Raw genomic sequence first — 25,902 nt, 5'->3', positions numbered from 1 at the left:
CAAGGTCCCAATGAGGAGCAGAAGGAGGGAGAACATGAGCAAAGAAGTATGGAACCACGAGGGGTGCACCCACCCACTGAGACAGTGGTGCTGATCTACTGGGAGCTCACCAAGGCCAGCTGGACTGTGACTGAAAAAGCATGGGAGAAAACCAGACTCTTTGAACATGGCAGACAATGAGAGCTGATGAGAAGCCAAAGACAATGGCACTGGGTTTTGATCCTACTTCATCTTCTGGCTTTTTGGGAGCCAGCATGGATGTTCACCTTCCTAGACCTGGATGGAGGGGGAAGGATCTTATACTTTCCACAGGGCAGGGAACCCTGACTTCTCTTTGGACTGGAGAGGGAGGAGGAGAGGAGTGGGGGGAGGAGGAGAAGAGTGGGAGGAGGGGAGAGAAATGGGAGGCTGGGAGGAGGCGGGAATTTCTTTTTTTATTTCTTTCATTAAAAAAAAATAAGAATAGGTGGCATACATAAAATCAACCTAAGGGTAAGAAAAAAAAAAGATGCTGTGAATTTGAGGTGTTTGAAAGACTCCTAAGCCAAAAAAGCATCCTGGTTAATGATGCTCTCAGAAACAATATGACTCAAAACTGCAAGGAAAATCCTTCAGACTCTTAGGGTAAGGAAATGAAGATGTGTCAGTGTAGAAAACCACAATGCTTCCCTTCCCTCTTAGCCATACTTAGGCAGTTTAAGCTCTGCAGATATTTCCATCAAAAGCGCAGCCGGTTTTTCCACATCTTGAATCTGTGTTAGTCATTTAATTTGTTTCAGTGATGTGCAGAACTGAACAGAAGTACTGGTGTATCTATTTGGAACCAAAACTACAAAAGCCTTGACTACGTCTTCTTGCTCAGACACCAGCAAATCAGTCTAGGCTAGTCTTCTGGGGAGTGAGTGAGACTACAGGCCACAAGTAGTAGAAATGTCATGTTTCAGTTAACACTTTTCCATGTTACAGGAGACCAGAGAAACAGCTCAACAGAGATAACTCCAAGCTCTTGGCCTATAGAATTTTGAACTTAGTAAATAATTGTTGTTATGAGACACTAAGTTTTAAGGCATTTCTATGCAGAATAATCTAACAAATCCAGAAACCACAAGGAAGAAGAAAATCAGAATTAAATGGCTGGGGTCTCAAATATAATTGATTATACAGATTACACCAAATCTATAAATTAGCCACAATAAATAAATATTTTATTTCATTCCCCCACTTGTCTCAGTCTGTTTGCACTGCTATTACAGGGTGTTGTAGACTGATTCATTCATGATTCAAATTTAACTCGCCTCATGGTCTTGGAGGCTGGAAAGCCTACAATTTCTGAGGAACATCTTCCTATGTCATAACATGACAGAAAGTATCACACACCTAAGAGAACATCAGAGCTGCAAAGAACTGAGCTCCCTTCATAACAAACTCTTCCAAAACTCAGGAGAACATAAGCTTCAGGATATAGTTCCACAGAATGGCCCACCACGCAACACTGCTGCATTGAGAATTATGACCTTCAACTCGAGAACTCTCGGGTGTTTCCATCATTACGCTGCCTTTTCTCTGAGGCTCTAGGTGATAATATTATGAAAACCAATAACTAGCATCTTATATAGATCTGGGGAACTCCAAATACATGCTTCGCTACATACTATTCTGTAAAATTTAAAATATTCTTATCATCTTGCATCACATTACAGTGATATTTGAAAGAAAGGAAATATTTTATGTAGCAAGATGCAAGGAATAGATATGTACTTCTTTCAGTTCTGGCTGCTATGCAGTCCATGATCAAAATGCAGGCTGTCTAGTGAGGGAATCTTCTGCCTACTTTCATGATAGGCTCAGTTACTGCATTCTTGTGGGAATGAAGAAGACCAAGAGGGCTCCCACTCTTTAAAGCCCCTGTCATGAAGCTTCCTCCACAATGCACCTTCATCCCTACAGACCTTACCTTGCAACATTCCTCTCTTCCAATTACATTTCTGTGTGAGTTTGAAAGGATGACAAATTGTCAAAGCGCTGTGTTATGAAGATCAGTGTTTATAGAAATAAATGATAGCAATACTGTACTGCATCTGGTGTTCAAAGGTCAGACAATAATGGGGGTATTCTCAACTATCTTTTCAATGAGAATATTTTTCCTACAATACATTCTTATCAAATTTTCCCCCTCATAAATCTTCTCCCACATTCTCCTCACCTATCCAACTTCATACATCCTCCACCTCTCTTTCTAGGAAACAATTAAAAACAAGTGAAAATGAAGAAAACAAGGAAAAGAAAATAAGCAACAACAAAGAAAAAGCACAAGAAATACAGACAGACACACACACACATACATACACATACAATACAATCGGGAAATTGTAATGTCTAAACAATAGAACTGCAAGGTTGAAAAAATATTCAAACAATGTATTATGAAACAAAACCCTGAAAAAAACACCATTGAATTTATTTTGTATTTGTCATCTAATACCTGGCATGAGGTTTGGCTTTAAGAATGGTTTGTGTGATGAATCTAAAATAGCTGAAAGACACTTAAGGAAATTCTCAACATCCTTAGTCATCAGAGAAATGCAAATCAAAACAACTCTGAAATTCAATTTTACACCTGTAAGAATGGGCAAGATCAAAATTACTGATGACATCTTATGTTGGAAAGGATGTGGGGCAAAGAGAACACTCTTGTATTGTTGATGGGAATGCAAATTGGTACATCAGCTTTGTATATCAGTGTGGTGATTTCTCAGAAAATTAGGAAACAAACTACTTCAAGACCCAGCAATACCACGTTTGGGTATATATCCAAAGGATGCTCAATTGTACCATAAAGACATGTGTTCAACTATGTTCATAGCAGCATTATTTGTCATAGCCAGAACCTGGAGACAACCTGAATGCTCCTCAACCAAAAAATGGTTAAGAAAAATGTGGTATATTTATACAATGGAGTACTACACAGCAGAAAAAATGACATCTTGAAATTTGCAGGCAAATGGATAGAGCTAGAAAACATCATATTGAGTGAGGTAACCCAGACCCAGTAAGACAAATATCATATGTACTTACACATACATGGCTTTTAGACATAAAGCAAAGAAAGGCCAGCCTACAATTCATAATCCTAGAGAACCTAGACAGCAAAGAGGTCCCCAAGAGAGACATAAATGGATCTAATGTATATGGGAAGTAAAAAAGGCAAGATTTCCTGAGTAAATTTGGAGCATGGTCACCATGGAAGAGGGTAGAAGGGGAGGAGGGAGAAAGGAAGGGGAACAGAGAAAAATATATAACTCAATAAAAACATGAGATTTCATACTGCCTTAGAAACAATGTGGACATAGGAGCAGAGCATTATAACTATAACTAGTATAAATTTTGAGAGATCTGTGGGATTCAGCGGGTCCTGCCTCCAGCGGCATCAATTTTTGAGGAAAAGTATAGCCCAGAAGACAAAAGAGACAATGGTAAATGAACAAGACACAAGTGCAGATAGACTTGACCTCTGTCACTGATTGAGCCTTTCTAGAAAACCAGAGGGTGAAGAGTCCCGGTTGCTGGACAGATCATTCGTCCTGGGAAGGTGCCCTCTTGATCCTGGAGAGGATGTACTATGTCCCAGGAGCTTGAAAGCTAAGCAATGGTGAGGATCTTAGTGTAGGGCTCTGTCCACCAGACCTCTAGAGATTTAGGAGATTATTGATTGAGGAGTACTTGGTCTCCCAGGAAGAGAGAAGAGGGCTTGAGAGCTGTGAGATCTGTTGGTGTAGGGGCAGGGAGCTAACTTTTGGCTTGTGAATGGAGAGGGACTGTCGGGAGGGAGAGGTAGGGTAGGTACCTGGCCAGTGGAGGTATCTGATCTGGGAGCTTGATAGGGCTTAGGCCTGTAGGAGATCATGGGGTAGCCTGCAGGCCAGTGAGGGCAATGGTGGGGGAGAGAGGGCTAAGACAACCTGGGTTTGATAGAGAGCTTGATTAAGTTGATGAGCCCATTGACCCTCTCAATCTTTCTCAAATATTGTGGGGGTAGGCGTTGTGAAGTTTCTAGATGATGTTGAGGGCTTCAGGCATGAGCTCAATGACCCTGGAAATAAAAGCTGGACTTCTTTCTGTTTGAATGGCATGTGGCATGTAGAACAGAATTATGATATGTTCAAAGAGTAACTGAGTTATCTTCTGTTTCCTTGGAGGTGGGGAACATGTCTATCCATCCTGTAAAAGTATCAAAAGTTAGGAGATAGCAGAGCTTTGGATGTGTGAGTATGTAGGTGAAGTCAATCTGTCAGGCCTTGCAGAACTGGTGCAATGGCTGGCAAAACTGGAGAGCCCCCCCCCATGGGTTGGTCTTGGTGTACATCTGACAGGAGGATTGGGCCTATAAAATATGGGCTTGAGGATTGGTGGAATCAAAGAGGGGTTCAAAGAAGTAGAACAAAGCCTTGGGGCCTATATGTAGGATTTGATGGATATCTGAAATGATGGAGAGTGCCTTATCCTGGGGGAGGATGAGATAGTTATTTAAGTAAAGCCACCTGTCTTTTGTCTGTGTGACACCTTTACTTAGAAGCCGGTCCTTCTCTGGTTGGTAACAGGGCTGATAGGAGGGTGTCAAAAACAAAATATGTCCTATAGATCCAGTGGAGCTATGGGTCAGTCCCCAGGCTACTGAGTCAGCCCTGGCATTGCCTAAGGCCACTTGTTCTTTGTAGGCCTGACAACCCCAGCAGTGGATTATGTCTACTTCTTCAGGGAGTTGGAGGGCCTCTAAGAGCTTGGCTTTAAGGGGTCTGTTGAGAATGCCCTTGGTAGTAAGAAAGCTCTTTTCCTTCCAAAGGACAGAACGGGTATGGGGTACTAAAAAGGCATATTTAGAATCAGTGTAGATGTTACTCATTAACTCTTAGCTATTTAGAGCTTTCTAGTCAAGGTGATTAATTCAGCCTTTTGTGAAGAGGTCCTCACTGGCTGATGGGTTGTTTCAACCATTTTAGTGGAGGTTACCACCATAAGTTGTCTGGGGGTGTTCTGATCTGTCTATGAGAGAGCTTCCATCAACAATGTAGGTGAGTTAGGGTCTGTGAGGGGTTGGTCTAGGAGACAAGGCCATAGTGAGTATAAGGCCTCCACAGTCTCTGGAAAGGACCCTTTCATTCATTCTTGCATGGGAATTCTTCTCACACTATTTTCTTGCCATGCCCAATTCCCCAGTACTACTACTTGGGCTCAATATTCTTAGCCACTTTGGGGTAGCACCGTCCTTGGCCCCTGTACTCTCTCCTGACTTTTATATTCTTCTTCCCTTAATTGCCTCACAGGTACTTATCCTAGAGTACCTTGTTCCTACTCTACTGGATCTGATAGACCCCCAAATATAAAATATCTCCAACCCAGTGATTGCTATCCACAACCATCTGGTCCTAGTTTACATTTACAAAGGACAATAATTAAAAGATTTGAAACAATTGAGGAAATTATTGGAGCTGATGAGCAGGGAGGGAAGGTACAAAGACAGGATTTAACATTGCCAGTATGTGTCAGAGTCAGAGATGACTTACCCAGGGTTTTAGTTCCTGCCATATAATCACCTCTGAAACAGCACCAAGTTCTAAATGACCAAAAGGATCCAAAGAATGTAGATGGAAACCTACAGGTATGAAAAATCTACTAGCTGTTGGAACTCTTTTGTATTTGTTGTTACAAAGAAATGTGAAAAATGAAGAATGGTGACAGATCTAAGAGCTGTCAACAAGGTAATTCAACCTATGGGCTCTCTACAATCTGGAATTCCTTTGTTTTCTCTATTACCTAAAGGATGGCCTCTTATAGTTATTGATTTAAAAAATTGTTTCTTCACTATACCCTTACAAAAAAGGGACAGAGAAAAATTTGTCTTCACAGTGCTTACTTATAATAATTTTCAGCCTACTAGGAGATATCAATGGACAATCTTCCAACAGGGAATGCTCAATAGCCCCATCCTGTGCCAATGCTTTGTAAGTCAGCCATTGGAAATAACACATATGTAATTTTCTAAATTTATAATTTCCCATTACATGGTAACAGTTTTGGACTCCATTTTCTCAGGCATTTTGTAATAGTGGTGGGACCATGACTAATATAGTGTCCTTGACACTGAGGACGCATGCTAAGGTAACTCTTGAGTTAGCAGCTCTATGCCTGTTCAGCTCCTCTTGTGCTGGTTCCTCCCTAAGGACTAACAGGAATTAAAGCTAATTATTCCACTAGATCTTTTTCCTAACCAGGAGCTCTGGGACTCTCCCTGAGTCTTATGGTGCCTTCTTGCTTATTTATCTGGAGCTTAAGGATAGACAGAGAAAATTCAGGAGGTATTGGTATAACATAGAATATCCAGTTATTCTTTAGTTCTTGATGTCCTTAATGGAAATCTAAGGACTCAGAGAGGTGGGTTATAGGTGCCTGAGCAAACCAAGGGCTGGTAGAGTTCAGTGGGAGCTAGGTGAGCAAGGTGTGTCTCTGTGTCTATCTATATGTCTTGCATATGTACTCTACATATTATATATGTGTATGTATATTTATAAGCCAAGTGGCATTTTATTGCTTATAAAATGTAGCTATATCCACTATTTATGAGATTTACTCATGTCTTGCATGTGTGTGTGCATATGTGTTATATGTAATTGACTAGCTTTGACTAGTTTTTATTTCTCTAGACCCAGCACACACAAACCTAAATCAGGCCCACAAGAGTAGGTTATTTGTATGTGTTTAGGATATCCAAATCAGTCCATTTGATCTAAAATATTTGCCATACTCTCATTCTGTTGACTCCTTTGTTTTCATGTATTTTCAGATACATTTAAGTAGAGGATACTGAAGGTTTGAAGGAGACAATATATATTCAGCAATCTGAAGATATTTTATATAGTTGCTGGTGTGTGTGTGTGTGTGTGTGTGTGTGTGGCCATTTGAATTATTTGCAGGTGATGTTTAGTGCTATATCTATGAGTTAAAGAGGCTCAGAGTTTCACTGACTGAATACCTTCATGTACGTTAGGCAAGGTTCAGTGGGAACTGGGACTGGTATTCTGAGTGTGGTGCATGTGTGCACAGTGTGTATTGTTAACTGAAGAGAAGAGGCATACCTATGTAGTTATTATACTTTTGTATGGCTTTTAAATGATGTATTTGCACTTGCACTTTGGTTGTCTTGTGTGTGTGTGTTTGTGTGTGTGTATGTGTGTGGTCTATATTCAGAGTATAAGCTTATTCCTCTGAGATGTGATTTTTATGTGTTTATGTTTTGGTTGTTGTTGTGTGTATATGTGTACAAGTAATCATGTGTCTGTATTCCTATGAGATGTGATTTTTTATTATTGTTGGATGTGTTGTTTGCTTTGAGTTTTGGTAGTTTTGTGTGTCTCTGTGTGTGTGTGCATGTGTGCTAATGTGTATGTCTATATCAAGCATATTCTTTTGAGATGTGGTTTTTGTATATTGTTGAATGTGTTGAGTTGATTCTAAAACAGCTATGACTGAGAGTTAATCATGTGTTGTGCGGAAAATCTTGTATATTAGTTATGTATTTTGTTATTATGACTCTTTGACTGCCATTCCTTCCTTAGAGAAACTATAACTGATAAGAAATCACAAATCAACAACTCAAGTGTCTCATGTATATGCGCATTTACCGTGCATGTCTGTTTCATCCACGTGTTCTCGAGGATCTGGTTGGTTCCTGAAAAGTCCAGTATGTCCTTGATGGTCTCTCAACCACTGTGACTGCATTGGCAAGTCAGGCTCACATGTATTTCATTACCACACAGCTCTAACACAACTGGTAAGAGTTTAGTATCAGTAAGCCCTAACTGGGTACGATCCTTAATATGGCTCCTATACATTATTTGTGGCTTTAATGAGTGAGTTTAACTCTCTCAGATATAGACTCCTCATTATTCAAGGATAGTAACCAGCCCAACTTTACAGAAATATTCTGAAGAATAAGCAAGCCAGTGTATAAACTACTCAGTAATGTGTTTGGCATATGATGACCAATAAAAGTGAATTACTCTTGTGTTTCCCAAAATCCAGTGTTTGGGTGGTGGAGGTTCATTAGTTGACTATTAAGTATGGAAAGAACATGTAGAAATGGAGAAGACTGCCTCGTTCAGACTTGCTCTCATTCCTCAAAGTCGCAGGCTAGTTCCTTCCTACAAATTCTACAAATTCTTACCATAGCAGGGTTTCAGTGTTCTTGGACGGCGTTCCTTTCACTTCCCAAGGTGATACAGAACCTGCCAGTGGGCAGCCAGGTCTCTGCATTGACATCTGGTCACCATCTTCCTTGGGGGCCACGCCCTGGTGAAGGTGCAAGTTTCTCCAGGACGACTCACAGCAATGCCCTGTCTAAGATGTGTAAGCTCTCACAACATCTGGCTCCATGGTCAAATTCAATTTATTTGTTTATCTCTGTTTCTTTCCCCCACCCATCTCTTTCTCTCTGTGTGTATATGTGTGTGAATGTACACGTCACGGAGTGGGTGTGCAAGTCAGAGGACAACTTGGAGTTGGTGCTCTCCTTCCACCACATGGATTTCAGGGACTGAACTCAGGCCACCAGGTTTGGTGACAAGTTCATTTCCCCACTAAATCAGTGGTTCTCAACCTTCCCAGTGCTGCAACCCTTTAATACAGTTCCTCATGCTGTGGGGCATTTGCTTAAGTGTCTTTCAGCCATTTTAGATTCCTTTGTTGAGAGCTCTCTATTTAGGTGTGTACCCCATTTTTATTGGGTTATTTGTCCTTTTGATGATGATTTTCTTGAGTTCTATGTATATTTTGGAGATCAGTCCTCTGTCTGATGAGGGGTTGGTGAAGATATTTTCCCATTCTGTAGGCTGTTGTTTTGTCTTGTTGACCATGTCCTTTGTTTTACAGAAGCTTCTCAGTTTCAGGAGGTTCCATTTGTTGTTTCTCTCAGTGTCTGTGCTGCTGGGGTCATAATTAAGAAGTGGTCTCCTGTGCCAATGCGTTCAAGTGTACTTCCTACTTTGTCTTCTATGAGGTTCAGTGTTGTTAGTTTTATGCTGAGGTCTTTGATCTATTTGGACTTGAGTTTTGTGCATGGTGATAGATATGAATCTATTTTCATTTTATATATGTTGTTATCCAGTTATGCCATCACCATTTGTTAAATATGCTTTATTTTTTCATTTTTATATTTTTTTGCTTCTTTGTCAAAAATCAGGTGTTCATGGGTGTGTGGGTTGATATCCAAGTCTTCTATTCGGTTCTATTGGTTCTCCTGTCTGTTTTTATGACAGTACCAGGCTATTTTCAGTACTGTAGCTCTGTAGTAGAGTTTGAAGTTGGGGATGGTGACATCTCCAGATGTTTCTTTATTGTACAGGATTGTTTTGGCTATCCTGGGTTTTTGGCTTTTGTTAGGAATGATTAAAAGCAGGGTTTCTGCCATCAGGCATTGTGATTTCACCTGGTACACTTGTTGCACACTTACATGCTCTGACTTTACTTCTTCACTGTCAAGCTTCAGTGTTAGGACATGGAAAGGACTGCATTGGAAAACGTGTGTGAAAAACATTGAGATCAGTATCTGGTACTAAATTAATTTTGGCTTGGAAACCAGAGGAATCCTTTCGGTGACAGGTAATTTGGAAGAATCTGCTTGATATGAAGACACAAACTCCTACACAGAGACAAAGCAAAGTGCTAGTAACCTTAATTTATTTGGAAGACTTTTTGTTAGTGAGGTGTTATGTATCATTGGAGTTAGAATAGGAGATATTTATTCATTATTTATGCACCAAAAATTAGAAAAAAATCAACAGAAGCATAGCTGAACTTCAGGTGAGTGGAAGAGACTAGAGGTGGGCATGTGGGAGTATGAAGGTGAACATGACACATGGCATGCTTAAATGGAAATATCTTTATGAGATCATCGCTATGTTACAATGAGTATTTGTAAATAAACAGTTGGAAAAAGAAAACAGGAATAAGCAACAAACCTCCATAATATAAATCTAGATGAGATAACATACACAAAAGATAAGCTGTGAAGTAGATGATAGAATATGAATACGAGGGTTCTTACTATTATAGTCCAAATAAGGAAGTGACATTCAATATCAATTGGGTAGTGCCAAAATAAGTTACTTTTTAGAGTAAATTAAAACTAACCTGTGAAAAATTCTCCAAATTTTTAGATGCAATAATTCCTTGCATCTAAAGCAAAGAAGAATCACATATAAAATATCATTGTAATAATGTGAAGGTCGTATTTACTGGTGTTTAATCCTTTTTCTAACTCTCAACAGAGGCAATAACAGCATGAGGAGAGAGAACCAGAGCAGTGTGACCAAGTTCCTCCTCCTGGGGCTTCCCATCAGACCAGAGCAGCAGAGTGTCTTTTTTACCCTATTCCTGGCCATGTACCTGACCACGGTGCTGGGGAACCTGCTCATCATCCTGCTCATCAGGCTGGACTCTCACCTCCACACCCCCATGTACTTCTTCCTCAGCCACTTGGCCTTCTCTGACATCTCTCTTTCATCCATTACAGTTCCCAAAATGCTGATGAATATTCAGGCTCAGCAACATTCCATCTCCTACAATGGATGCATCTCTCAGATGTATTTTTTTGTTCTCTTTGGCTGTCCGGATAATTTCCTTCTTGCAGTGATGGCCTATGACAGGTACGTGGCCATCTGTCATCCACTGCATTACATCACTGTCATGAGGAAGGAAGTCTGTGTTTGCTTAGTTGCTGGGTCCTGGTTGTTCTGTTGTGTCCATGCCCTGCTGCATACCCTCCTCTTGATCCGATTGTCCTTCTGTTCCAATAATGCCATCCCCAACTTCTTCTGTGACCTCACTGCCCTCCTGAGGTTGAGTTGTTCAGACATCTCTCTCAATAAGCTAGTTATCTTCACTGAGGGGGGATTTCTTTTCATCCTGCCTCTGAGTAGCATCCTGGGCTCTTATATTCACATAGGGAGCACTGTCCTGAGGGACCCTTCAACAAAGAGATTCTTTAAAACCTTCTCTACCTGTGGCTCCCATCTCTTCGTGGTATCTTTATACTACGGGACACTTGCAGGTGTTTACTTTTTCTCTTCATTTCAGAATGCCAGTGACAAAGACATAGTTGCTTCTGTAATTTACACAGTAGTCACCCCGTTGCTGAACCCTTTCATCTACAGCCTGAGAAATAGAGATATAAAACAGGCTCTAGAAATATTTGTTACTAGAGCCAAGTCCTTTAAGTGACACCCATTATACTTATTATGAACACTTTGAGGTATATTTCCTAAAAATATTGTGTGTATGATAATTCTGTGTTTAATATAATATGCATTACATTGTTGTGTGCAGCATTTTCTGTTATTGTTGGTTGTTTGATGCAGTCCTGGGGTTGTTCCCAGGGACTCACTAATGGAAGGCTACATCCCTAGTCCTGCACAGTGTTCTCAAGATATCAACTGGATCAAGGTTTGGTCTTCTCTATCATTAATCTCTGATTGCTCGTCATTCTATATAATTTAGCATTATGATCTATTTCTGGTGGACTGACACACATAATATGGTGTCCTGAAACAGGGTTATACAGACTTCATGCTGTTTGTACCTTCCCAGCTGTACAGTTAGGATATCACACTACTAGCTTGAAATCAGACATCATGGGAATGACTACACTATGAAAATTGGAAAGTTCTGCAAACACTTATTATTCAGTAAACACACATCATAGCATTTATAATTGGATGATAATTTAGTTATTCTTTACTGAGAGCCTCTGTCTTGTCATCTCTACTTCTCATAGTAGCATAAGGATGCCTACTTCTTATGTGTCAGTGAATATTTGGTATTTTTTTTATCAGTAATTTTACTTTTCAGCATTCTTACATGTGTGATGTACCCATTTAAATAGTGCAAAATCACAATTTTCTCTGTTTATATACTTTACATAAACTTTTAAACATAAAGTTATGCACTTTACATTCTATAAAATTCAATTATCAATATTTAATGAAACTGTCATACTTTCAGATATATATTTTTCACATTTCTATTTTCTGTTTGAGATATTTATTTTAATGTTTGTTTGCATTTTGATTATATATTTATGTTATTCCCTTTCCCCTACTAATTAGTTTGGGGGTTTTATTTGTTGGTTTGTTTGTTTGGTACAAAGTCTCATTATGTAGCCCTAACTGTCTTGGAACCCACTACATAGATCAGGATGGCTTTGACTCACAGAGATCCACCTGCTTCTGCATCCTCAGTGCTGGTATTAAAGGTGTGCATCATCAAGCTCGTCTTCTTTACTAACATGTTAATAACATAATATTTTTCTATTGTTTTGTGATTTGTAAAGACATTGTGACTTTGTTTTTGTCAAAAAATTTAAAAATGAGGCACCGTATGTATAACATAATATAACATTTATTGTTTTAACCATTTGAGGTGTATGATTTACCACTATAATTGTCTAATTCTCATAACTTCCAAGGAAAATATAATCTTGATTGGGGATATTTTCAATGGTTTCAGTGTTTACATATTTTACTTGTGTATATTATTTTCCTGAAAACATATTCTGGGAACTGGAGAACTAGCCTGGTGGTTAAAAAGTACTGGCTACTCTTCTAGTGGACCAGTTTTGATTTCCAGAACTCAAATAGTGGCTCACAACGGCCTGTAACCCCAGTTACAGGGGTCCAGTGTCCTCTTTTGGCTTTAACACTCACAAGTGATGCACATTGGGCACAGATATGCACACAGGCACTGTGGTCCAGCCACAGCCTGGGTTCAGGTCCTGAAGTAGGAAAGAGGCGTCAGTATGAGGAAATAAATTGTCTGACCACCAGATGAGTTTTAACAAGTGGTAGACCCTGCATAGCTCCAGCCTTCTTTATTTATACATAAAAAACAAACATGTTTTTCCATTTAACAAGCAAATTTTCCCATTCTCCAATGTTCACCTCTGACAAAAACAAATATGTCAAATATGTTTTCTCCCAACTTTTACATCAAAACATTTTTAAATCCAAAACCACTCTTCTTTTTCTAGCAGGTTTTTAAAAGTTAATTTTTATTGAGCTCTACATTCTTTCTCTGCCCCCCTCCCTGCCTCTCCCAACACCTTCAACCCTCTCCCAAGTCCCCATGCTTCGAATTTACTCAGGATTTCTTGTCTTTTCCTACTTTCCATGTAGATTAGACTTATGTATGCCTTTCTTTGGGTCCTCATTATTGTCTAGGTTCTCTGGGATTGTGATTTGTGAGCTGGTTTTCTTCATTTTATGTTTAAAAACCACTTATGAGTGAGCACATGTGATAACTGTCCTTCTGGGTCTGGGTTGCCTCACTCAAAATGATGTTCATTTGTCTGCAAATTCAAGCTGTCGTTATTTTTTCTGCTGTGTAGTACTCTATTGTGTACATGTACCACATTTTTCTTATCTATTCTTTGGATGAGAGGCATTATGTTATTTCCAGATTCTGGTTATGACAAACAATGCTGCTATGAACATAGTTGAACACATGTCCTTGTGGCACTATTGAGCATCCTTTGGATATTTACCCAAAAGTGATATTGCTGGGTCTTGAGGAAGGTTGTTTCCTAATTTTTTGAGAAATCACCATACTTATATCCAAAAGGCCTATACCAGCTTGCATTCCCACCAGTAATGCAGGAGTGTGCCCTTTTCCCCACAACCTCTCTAGCATAAGTTGTCATCAGTGTTTTTGATCTTGGCAATTCTTACAGGTGTTAGACAGAATCTCAGAGTTGTTTTGATTTGCATTTCTCTGATGACTAATGATGCTAAGCATGTCCTTAAATGTTTTTCAGCCATTTTAGAGTCCTCTGTTGAGAGCTCTCTGTTTAGGTCTGGACCCCATTTTTTTTTTTACTGTTTTTTTTTTTGATGACTAATTTCTTGAGTTCTTTGTATATTTTGGAGATCAGCCCTCTGTCTTATGTGGGGTTAATTAAGATCTTTTCCCATTCTGTAGGCTGTCATTTGTCTTGTTGATGGTGTCCTTTGCTTTACAGAAGCTTCTCAGTTTGGGACGTTTCATTTATTAATTCTTTCTCTCAGTGTCTGCTGCTGGGATGCTGGGATTATATTTAGGAAGTGGTCTCCTATGCCAATGTGTTCAAGTGTACTTTCCACCTTCTCTTCTATGAGGTTCAGTGTGGTTGGCTTTATGTTGAGGTTTTTGATTCATTTGTACTTGAGTTTTGTGCACGGTGATAGACATGGATCCATTTTCATTCTCCTACATGTTGATATCTAGTTATGCCAGCACCATTTGTTAAATATGCTTTCTTTTTCCATTTTATATTTTTTGCTTCTTTGTCTAAAATCAGATGTGCGTAGGTGTGTGAATTTATATCTGGGCCTTCGATTCAGTTCCATTGGTCCTCTTGTCTGTGTTTATCCCAATACCAGGCTGTTTTCAGTACTGTAGCTCTCTAGTAGAGTCTGAAGTCAGGGATTGTGATGCCTCCAGAAGTTTCTTTATTGTACAGTATTGTTTTGGCTATTCTGGGTTTTTTGCTTTTCCATATGAAGTTGAGTACTATTCTTTCGAGGTCTGTAAAGAATTTTGTTGGGATTTTAATTGACATTACATTGAATCTGTAAATTGCTTTTGGTAAAATTGCCATTTTTACTATGTTAATTCTACCTACCCAAGTACAAGGGAGATCTTTTCATTTTCTGGTGTCTTCTTTAATTTTTCTCTTCAAAGATTTAAAGTTCCTAGTATACAGGTCTTCCATTTGTTTGTTTAGAGTTACTACAAGATATTTTATGCTATTTGTGGCTATTGTGAAAGGTGATGTTTCTCTGATTTTTTTCTCAACCCAATTATCATCTGTGTAAAGGAGGGCTACTCATTTTTTGAGTTAATCTTGTATCCTGATACATTACTGAAAGTCTTTCTGAGTTGTAGAAATTCCTTGGTAGAATTTTTGGGATAGCTTATGTAAACTATCATATCATCAGCAAATAGTGAGAGTTTGACTTCTTCTTTTCTGATTTGTAGCCCCTTGATCTTTTGTTGTCTAATTACTCTAGCAAGGACCTAAAGAACTATATTGAAAAGATGTGGAGAGAGTGAACAACCTTGTCTTGTTTCTGATTTCAGTGGGATTGCTGTGAGTTTCTCTCCACTTAATTTGATGTTGACTGTTGGCTTGTTGTATATTGCCTTTATTATATTTAGATATGTTCCTTGTATCCCTGCTCTCTCCAAGATCTTTATCATGAAGGGATGTTGTATTTTTGAAAGCTTTTTCAGCATCTAAGGAGATGATCATGTGGTTTTTGTTTTTCAGTTTGTTTATGTGGTGTATTATATTGACAGATCTTCATATGTTGAACCATTCCTGCATCCCTGGAATGAAGCTGACTTGATCATGATGGATGATTTTTCTGATGTGTTCTTGGATTCAATTTGTCATTATTTTATTGAGTATTTTTGCATCGATGTTTATGAGTGTGGTTGGTCTGTAATATCTTCCTTAGTAACGTCTTTATGTGGTTTGTGTATAAGTGTAACTGTAGCCTCACAAAAAGAGTTTGGCAATGTTCCTTCTGTTTCTTTTGTGTGTAACAATTTGAAAAGTATTGGTATTAGTTCTCTGAAAATCTTGTAGAATTCTGAGCTGAAACCATCTGGTCTTGGACTTTTTTTGCTTGGGAGACTCCTGATGACTGTTTCCATTTCTGTAGCAGTTATAGATCTATTTAATTTGCTCCTCTGGTCTTGATTTAACTTGGTAAGTGATATTTATTCAAAATGTTGTTCATTTCCTTTAAGTTTTCTAATTTTGTGGAGTACAGGTTTTCAAAATATGACCTAATGATTTTCTGGGTTTCTTCAGGTCTGTTGTTATGTCCCTTATTTCAATTCTGATTTTGTTAATTTGGATATTCTCTCTCTGCCTTTTGGTTAGTTTGGATAAAAGATTGTCTATTTTGTTGATTTTCCAGAATAACAAACTCTTTTTCTCATTGATTTATTGTATTGTTTTCTTTGTTTCTATTTTGTTGATTTCGGCTCTCAATTTGATTATTTCCTGCCATTAATTCTCTTGGGTGACTTTGCCTCTTTTTGTTCTAAAGTTTTTAAATGTTCTGTTAGCTCACTATAGTGGAATTTTTCCAGCTTCTTTATGAAGGCATTTAGTGCTATGAACTTTCCTCTTAACACTGCTTTCACTGTTTCCCATAAATTTGGGTATGTTGTGTGGTCATTTTCATTACATTTTAGGAATTCTTTAACTTCTCACTATTGCGAATTAGACTGGTATGATAAATAACCAGACCAACTCAAGAATAACAATTATATTTTAATGGTTATAAGTGGAAACTCATGCTACAAGAGAGGGAGGTCCGATTTTCTATCTGTCTGGCGGGAGCCATGCAGAGAGAGAGAGAGAGAGAGAGAGAGAGAGAGAGAGAGAGAGAGAACCAGGGTCCTCCCAGTTTTTCTTCCTGGGCTCCAGGTAGTCACACCTTAACTAGATGTGATTGGTTGACAGAGTTTTCCCATCATCTCCTCCTTTTGTCTAAACAAGATCAATCCAAACCCAATACAACTATATACAACAGGAACAGATACCAAATATAAAATTACAAATAATAAACAATATTAAGCAAGGAACACATAACAAAAGTTTTACTAAACATTCTGTTTCAAGGAGTCTAAATATTACATTGAAATTAAGCTTGGCTAAATTGTGAGGAAAGTAACTACAATTATCTAATTCTCAAATCCATCAAAGATCAGAGAAGTGAAACAATATTACTTGAGTGAACAGGAAGTGCAATCGAGAAACTTCCAAAATGTGCAACAAATGACAGAGACAACTGGCTACCTGGACAATCACCCAAAGTCTCATTTGCAATGTTGAAGCAACCAACTTTGGCTAAGGCCTAACATAACTGACATACCATTTTCAAAGGCAAGAAACTTTTTAAAACTATCATACCCTGTCTTGGCAGAATATGACAGTCCTGTTTTATCCATTTATGGATATTATGTATCTCTGTCAGTGGTTGATGTATGGGCATTTCTTTGTCCAAAGGCCAGTTTTGCCAAGAAGAAAAGTTCCAGGTGGAGTGTCTTTGGTGTTCAACATTCTCTTGGGAATAGATCGGTGCTGCCAGGAGCAATTGTGTCTCACTACCACAGAACTCTAAGTTAGATTAAATTCTACTTTTTACATCTTTTTGAAGAGGTTGAAGATTATCTATCTATACTGAATATAAGGTCGGTATGATAAATAACCAGGCCAGCTCAAAAATAACAATTATATTTTAATGGTTATAAGGGGAAACTCACGCTACAAGAGTGGGAGGTCCAACTTTCTATCTGTCCGACAGGAGCCATGCATCTGGGTCTTCCCAGTGTTTCTTCCTGGACTCCAGGTAGCCAAGTCTTAACTAGATGTGATTGGTTGACAGAGTTTGCCCATAATCTCACTTTATTTCTTCCTTAATCAATTGAACCTTCAGGTGAGCATTTTTAAATTTCCATGTGTTTGTGGGCTTTCTGAAATTAGTGTTGCTGTTGAATTCTAGTTTTAAGCCATGGTGATCTGATAAGATACTTGGAGTTATTCCATTTTTTAAAATATCTGTTGAGGTTTGTTTTGTTACGTAGTATGTGGTCAGTTTTTGAGAAGATTCCATAAGGTTCTGAGAAGAAGGTATGTTCTTTTATGTTTGGATAGAATGTTCTATAGATATCTGTTAAGTTGATTTGAGTCATAATATCTGTTAGTACCCTTATTTCTCTGTTAATTTTTTTGTCTGACAGACCTATGCAGTTGGGAGAGTGGAGTGTTGAAGTCTTTCACTATTAGCGTGTGGAGTTTAATGTATGATTTAAGCTTTAGAAGTGTTTCTTTTTCATATGAGGGTGCCCTTTTAGTAGGGGCATAGATGTTCAGTATTGAGATTTCCTCTTGATAGATTTTTTTCCTGTGACTAATATGAAATGTCCTATTTGTCCCTTTTGATTGATTTCAGTTTGAAACCTATTTTGTTAGATATTAGGATTGCTACACCATCTTGTTTCTTACATCAATTTGATTGGAAAATTTTTTCCCAAGACTTTACGCTGTCTTTGAGGTTCAGGTGTGTTTCTTGTATGCAGCAGAAGGATGGATTCTATTTTCATATCTAATCTGTCAGTTTCAATTGAGTCCATTTATATTAAGGGATATTAATGACCAGTGATTACTATCTCCTGTTATTTCACGTTTTGTGTTGCTGCTGTTATTTTGTGTGTTTTTCCTTTCTTTGGTATTTGCTGCTGTGAGATCATCTATTGTCTGTGTTTTTGTTGATGTATCCAACTTCCTCGGGTTGGAGTTTTTCTTCTATTACTTTTTGTAGTGCTGGCTTTGTGGCTAGGTATTGGTTAAATCTGGTTCTGTCATGGAATATCTTGTTTTGTCCTTCTATGATGATTGAAAGCTTTGCTGGCTATAGTGTCTGGGCTGGCATTTATGGTCTCTTTTTTTCTTTTTTCTTTGGTTTTTTGAGACAGGGTTTCTCTGTAGATTTTGAGCCTGTTCTGAAACTAGCTCTTGTAGACCAGGCTGGCCTCGAACTCACAGAGATCATCCTGCCTCTGCCTCCCTAGTACTGGGAGCATCCATGGTCTCTTAATGTCTGCATGATGCTTGACAAGGACCTTCTGGCTTTCATTGTTTCCATTAAGAAGTCAGATATATTTCTGATAGGTCTACCTTTATATGTTACTTGGCCTTTTTCCTTTGCAGCTCTTAATATTTTTCTTTATTCTGTGTTTAGTGCTTTGATTATTATGTGATGAGGGGAGTTTTCTTTTGATCCAGTCTATTTGGTGTTTTGTAAGCTTTTTTGTATCCTCATAGGCATATCTTTCTTTAGGTTGGGCAAGTTTTCTTCTATGATTTGTTAAATATATTTTCTGTGCTTTGGATTTGTACTTCTTTTATATACCTATTATTTCTAGGTTTGATCTTTTCTTGGTGTCCCATATTTTCTGGATATTTTGTGTTAAGCTTTTGTTAGGTTTAATGCTTTTGTTGACTGATGAGTCTATTTCCTCTATTGTATCTTTAGTGCTTGAGATTCTCTCTTCCATCTCCTGTATTCTGTTGTTTATGCTTGCATTTGTAGTTCCTAATTGTTTTTTCATGATTTTTGTTTCTATAAAACCAAAATCTTGTGCTTTCTTTATTGCCTCTATTTCAGTTTTCAAGTCTTGAATAGTTTCTTTCACATGTTTGATTGCTTTTCTTGGTTTTCTTTTTTTATTTCATTTTATTTTTTTATTGAAAAATAATTTCCGCCTCCTCCCAGCCTCCCATTTCCCTCCCCCTCCTACCCCCCCCCCCCCACTCTTCTCCCCCTCCCTCTCCAGTCTGAAGAGCAGTCAGGGTTCCCTGCCCTGTGGAAAGTCCAAAGTCCTCCCCCCTCCATCCTGGTCTAGGAAGGTGAACATCCAAACTGGCTAGGCTCCCACAAAGCCAGAAAATGAAGTAGGATCAAAACCCAGTGCCATTGTCCTTGGCTTCTCAGCAGCCCTCATTGTTCGCCATATTCAGAGAGTCCAGTTTTATCCCATGCTTTTTCAATCACAGTCCAGCTGGCCTTGGTGAGCTCCCAATAGATCAGCCCCACTGTCTCAGTGGGTGGGTGCACCCCTCCTGGTCCTGACTTCTTTGCTCATGTTCTCCCTCCTTCTGCTCCTCATTGGGACATTGGGAGCTCAGTCTGGAGCTCCAGTGTGGGTCTCTGTCTCTATCTCCATCCATCGCCAGATGAAGGTTCTATGGTGATATGCAAGATATTCATCAGTGTGGCTATAGGATAGGGTCATTTAAGGTTCCCTATCCTCAGCTGCCCCAGGAACTAACTGGGGACATTGCCCTGGGCACCTGGGAGCCCCTCTAGGTTCAAGTCTATTGCCAACTCTAAGAAGGCACCCTTAACTAAGATATGTGCTTCCCTGCTCCCCTATCCAATCTTCCTTTATCCCAATCATCCCGTTTCCCCAAGTTCCCCCCATCCTCCCCTTCTCACTTTTCTCTTCCCATCTCCCCTTACCCCCTCCCACCCCACCCCCAAGATCCCAATTTTTTCCCCGGCAATCTTGACTACTTCCCATAAGCAGGAGGATAGCTATATGTTTTTCTTTGGGTTCACCTTCTTATTTAGCTTCTTTAGGATATCAAATTATAGACTCACTGACCTTTATTTATGTCTAGAAACCAATTATGAGTGAGTACATCCCATGTTCATCTTTTTGGGTCTGGGTTGGTTTTCTTTAAGGGATTTGTTGATGTCTTCCAATTTTTTGTTTGTCTTTTCTTCCATTTCTTTGAGGGAATTTTTAATTTCATCTTTAAGGTCCTCAAGCATTCCTTAAAGTTATTTTTTAGGCATTTTTTTCTGCTTCATCTATATTTGGTTGTTCAAGACTTGCTATTGTAAGGTCTCTAGATTTTACTGGTGTCATGTTGCTCTTTGTGATGTTGTGTGTGTTCTTACCTTGTCTACCCATCTTTTTCTCCAGTGTAGCTGGTGCTATCTGTGACTCTGGTGATCAATTTTCTAGGTGCCAGTGGATCTAAGGCTCAGATGGTTGCTCCTCATGGTGCAGTCAGGGTCATGGTTCCAGTAACCCTGTAGGTCACTTGGCACTTGTGAGGTTTGCTCTGCAATACCAGGGGTCGTTTAGGCCTGCTCCCATGGAGATAGCCTGCTTGAGGCTCTTTTTGCTGAGGTTGCTGCCTTGGGCCTGCTCTGGTAGAGGTCCTGTCTCAGGCCTACTCCCTCTGAGGTCCCAGACACGTGCCTGAACCTGCAGAGGTCTCTGGTTCTTGTCTACTCCGTCAGAGGTCTCAAACTTGTATGTGGACCCACAGACCTACTCCCTTGTGTCCACTACTGCAATGGTCCCTGGCTTGGACTTGGTCCCACAAAGGTCTCTGGCTCTGGTCTACTCCCTTGGAGGACCCAAACTCATGCCCATATCCTCAGAGGCCTCTGGTTCCTGCCTACTCCCTTCAAGGTCCCAGACTCATGCCTGTAGAGGTCTCTGGTTCAGGTCTACTCCCTCAGACTTGTGCTCGGACTTGCAGAGGTCCTGGCTCAGGACTAGTCCCTCCAAGGTCCCAGACTCATGCCTGGGCCTGCAGAGGTCTCTAGCTCTGGCCTATACCCTCTGTGGTCGCTCCCTTGTACCTGTGGAGTTCACTCAGGCCTGCTCCAGCCTAGGTTAACCGCTGGCTCAGTCCTGTTTCTGTAAATGCCCATGGTCTGGGCCCATTACTCAGAAGGTCCTTGGCTTGGACCTGATCATGCAAAGGTTTCTGGCTCTGATATACTCCCTAGGAGGTCCCAGACTTGTTTCCAGACCCACAGAGGTTCTGGTTCAGGCTTTCTCCCTCCGAGGTCCTTTCATTTGCCAATATTGTTCCCTTCCAAAACTTCTTGGGCTGGGTCTCCACCATCACCACAACACTTGGCACTACAGTGTTCCAAAATCTTACCAGTATGACCAATTAAGATTTTCTTACAGCATCTAAACACTTTTCTTGTCCAAAGTCCCAAAGTATTTCCCATTCTACCAAAAGTCACATGGTATTTCTGTCAGAGAAATACTCTACTCCTGGTACATGAGTTAATTTTCTGTTGCTGTGGTAAAATACCATGGCCAAGGCAATTGGTAGAAGGAAAGATATATTTGGGCTTATGGTTTCAGAGGGTTAGAGTCTATCATGGTGGAGCAAAGGCAGCAGGGGGCAGGCATGGCAGCTACAGTGAAGAGCTTACATCCTGAACCACAAGCTGGAGAGAGAGCATACTGAGAATGGCATGAGGCTTTGAAACCTTAAACCCTGGCCCCAGTGACAGATTTTCCCCAGCAAGAGCATAATAATATGGCCAATGGGGGAAATCAAGTATTCAATATTGGATCCTATGGGGGACATTATCATTCAAAACATCTAATTCCATAAGTTAAAATAATAAAAAGAAAAGCAGAGTGGAGGAGCAGAACTAGGAGATAGTCATATGATAAAGTGTTGCACTTTCTGTTTTCATATACTTTATACTATGTTGTTTTCTAGAAACTTTAAAAGGCCCTATTACTGTAAATATAAACTAGAAAACAAATCGCCACAAAGATATACTATCCATAACTGCATGACACTGGCATAGAAGCATCCACATTGTCCTCTGGGATAAAATGCAGGGTCCAGAGGAATCTCCAATAGAAACATCTTCTAAAGTTCACATGCAGATAAACAGATTGGCATGGTATTTTCTTACATAGATCTCCACAGATATACTTAGCAAGTGCATGCAGAGACTGCTTGGGGACTTCACTTCTGTGCCCAGCAACTTGTGGGGCTGGAGTAGGACATTTCATTGTTCTCAGTAAAGGCAAGATCAAATGGAAGATGAGACCCACTCATATCAACCAACGAATAGAACTATCCATTGTATTCTCTTCTCTGTGAAGGCTAAGCAGAGGAACTCCAGTGATGCTTAGATCCCCAGTATTTTTACCTATCTTGTTCTAGTCTACCAGAAAAACAGGACAAACAGAATTCTCTTTTAATCTCCTGGAGTTTATGCTTAAGTGAAGAGAGAAAAGAGAAGTCAGAGAACAATATCAACTCCACTAGAGAATAAATATATTGGGTATTATTATCCAAGGCACCCACCAATGGGAGCACTGTGCCAGTGTATGCTCAGTGGTTGGGCTTACTAATGTCAGAGAAAACAAGTATGGTGGAGGGGTGAAGAAGTCCCATGGATGTATTAGAAGACATGGGAACCCAGGACCCCAGACAGCTTTCATAAGAGCAACAGAGAAGGGAATTCTAATAACTGATGTCATCATTATTGTACTTTCTGCTATGCCCTCAGTTTGGGCACCTGACTAGTCTAGTGTCTGCAATATTTCTATGAGTTCCAAAACATTCCTGGACTGATGTAGATGACAGCCTTGATACAGTTCAGCCAGCTTGGCTCAGACCTGGTGCATCGTATTCACTTCTTCTTTTCCCACCTGGAGTACCTGGAGTCCACTGTGGCAGAGACAGTGGGCGAAGGTAGGTTAACAAGAGATAATGTAATATAATAGTACTGGACTGTACTAGGAGAAAACATACTTGGGTGGGCTATTAACTGTCTCAGGAAAGGGAATTCTTGTGTGATGGGCTTCCAAAGTGCATTTCAAGGGATTGAGAGATGGTTCAGCAGTTAAGAGAAATGGCTGCTCTTCCAGAGGTCTTGATTTCAATTCCCAGGCCCTTTTTTTACATTCTGTTTAAGGGCATCAATCACTTTCATAAAGTCAATTTTTTCTACTTCTTCTTGATTAAGGTGTTCATGTCCTCCTGTTGTGAGGTCGCTGGGTTCTGGTGGTTTCATGTCGTTTTTCAGATTGTTGGGTGAATTCTTGCATTGGCGCCTGCCCATCTCTTCCTCCGAATGCTTCCCTATGGATCTTCTTTTACAGGATCAGGTCTCCTTGCCCACTGATGTACCTTCCCAGTGATGGCACTCCACAGTGATGTCTCCCCTCGTGCCGAGATCAGATCTCCGTGCTGGTTGGGTAGCTCGTAAACAAAGCACCTACCTTGCTTGCTGCAGGCAGGCTATTGAAACAAAGGAGCTCCCACCCACTAGGTTACCCTCGGAATTCGGTCCCAGCGCCCCAAAGAGGGAAGGGAGGCAGAAGGGGGGAGGATTCTGGATGCAAGCTGGGTGGGATAGGAGGAGAGAGGCAGTATGCTGGGAGTATAGGCCCAGCAGGAAGCCCAGGAAGTATAGGGAGGATGAGGAACATCTGAGTTCCGTGTCCGAATCTCACCCCAATGATGGCTCTCTTGGTGACAAGATCAGATCTCTGTGCTGGTTGGGTAGCTCGTAAACAAAACGCCTCTATCTATATATTCTTTAACTTCATCAAAGACTCCAGAAGGATATAATATTATCTAAGTAAATAAGAAGTAAGCAACTTACAAAACTCTAGAAATCATAGAGACATCTTGCTGCCTGGACAGTCACCCAAAGTTCCTCTGTAGTGTTGGGGCATCCATCTTTGGCCTACAGGCCCATAGTATCCAGAGACATTTCCATGAAGCAGGAAATTTCAAAGGCAGTTCAGTCACTATCTGCTATGTTCTGCAGAATGTCTCGCAGACTCTTTCATGAATCAGAAACCCCGAAAGACCATCTCACCTTTAGGCAAGTTCAGTAGTCCTCTCTCTATGGGTTCTCTGTGTCCAGTTTATGCAATAGTCCAGGCAAGAGCAGCTTCTTGCCCAAATGGCTATCAAACTCCATAAGGATCCTCTTCGATGCCCATGTTCCTGATACCAAAACCACACAAAGACCCAACCAAGAAAGAGAATTACAGGCCAATCTCACTCATGAACATCGACGCAAAAATCCTCAATAAAATACTGGCAAACTGAACCCAAGAACACATTAGAAAAATTATCCAATATGATCAAGTAGGCTTCATCCCAGAGATGCAGGGCTGGTTCAACATATGAAAATCTATCAATGTAATCCATCATATAAATAAACTGAAAGAAGAAAACCATATGATCATTTCATTAGATGCTGAAAAAGCATTTGACAAAATTCAACACCCCTTTATGATAAAAGTCTTGGAGAGATTAGGGATACAAGGGTCATACCTAAATATAAGAAAAGCTATTTACAGCAAGCTGACAACTAACATCAAATTAAATGGAAAGAAACTCAAAACCATCCCACTAAACTCAGGAACACGACAAGGCTGTCCACTCTCTCCATACCTCTTCAATGTAGTGCTTGTAGTTCTAACAGTAGCAATAAGACAACATAAGGGGATCAAGGGGATTCATATTGGAAAGGAAGAAGTTAAACTTTCGTTATTTGCAGATGATATGATAGTATACATAAGCGACGCCAAAAACTCTACCAAATAACCCCTACAGCTGATAAACACATTTAGTGATGTGGCAGGGTACAAGATCAACTCCAAAAATCAGTTGCCCTCCTTTACACTAAGGATAAGGAAGCAGAGAGGGAAATCAGAGAAGCATCACCTTTCACGATAGCCACAAATGGCATAAAATATCTTAGGGTAACTTTGACTAAGGAAATGAAATGCCTATTTGACAAGAACTTTAAGTCTTTGAAGAAAGAAAATGAAGAGGATACCAGAAAATGGAAGGATCTCCTATGCTCTTGGATTGGGAGGATCAACATAGTAAAAATGGCAACTCTCCCAAAAGCAATCTATAGATTCAATGCAATCCCCATCAAGGTCCCATCAAAATTCTTCACAAACCTTGAGAGGACAATAATTTTCTTTATATGGAAAAACAAAAAACCCAGAAGAGCCAAAACAATCTTATACAATAAAGAGACGTCGGGAGGCATTACCATCCCTGACTTCAAGCTCTATTTCAGAGCTTCAGTATTGAAAACAACTTGGTATTGGCATAAAAACAGAGAAGTTGATCAATGGAATTGAGTAGAAGACCCAGATTTTAATCCACAAACCTATGAAAACATTGATTTTTGATAAAGGAGCTAAAAGTATACAATGGAAAAAAGAGAGAATCTTCAACAAATGGTGCTGGCAGAACTGGTTGTCAACCTGTAGAAGAATGGAAATAGATTCATATCTATCACCATGCACAAAACTCAAGTCCAAATGGATCAAAGACCTCAATATCAGTTCGAACACACTGAACCTGAGAGAAGAGAAAGTGGGAAGTACTCTACAACAGATGGGCACAGGAGATCACTTCCTACATATAACCCCAGCAGCACAGACATTAAGGGCAACATTGATTAAATGGGACCTACT

General features: G+C 39.8%; 1 protein-coding gene across 1 annotated transcript in view; it reads left to right on the top strand.

Moving 5' to 3' along the window:
- The first annotated feature begins 10,332 nt into the window (after positions 1-10,332).
- LOC101984912 (olfactory receptor 50-like) overlaps positions 10,333-25,902 on the top strand; it is a 38,781-nt gene continuing 23,211 nt past the window's right edge. Inside the window, exons 1-2 of the mRNA XM_013355707.2 lie at positions 10,333-10,829; positions 13,786-13,794. Of these exons, the coding sequence (XP_013211161.2) occupies positions 10,333-10,829; positions 13,786-13,794 (506 nt within the window). The remainder of the gene's footprint in view (positions 10,830-13,785; positions 13,795-25,902) is intronic.

The sequence above is a fragment of the Microtus ochrogaster genome, chromosome 4 (genome assembly GCF_000317375.1).
Source record: "Microtus ochrogaster isolate Prairie Vole_2 chromosome 4, MicOch1.0, whole genome shotgun sequence".
NCBI lineage: Eukaryota > Metazoa > Chordata > Mammalia > Rodentia > Cricetidae > Microtus > Microtus ochrogaster.
Note: the sequence above shows the minus strand (reverse complement) of the source record. Positions and strands in the feature narration are given on the sequence as shown.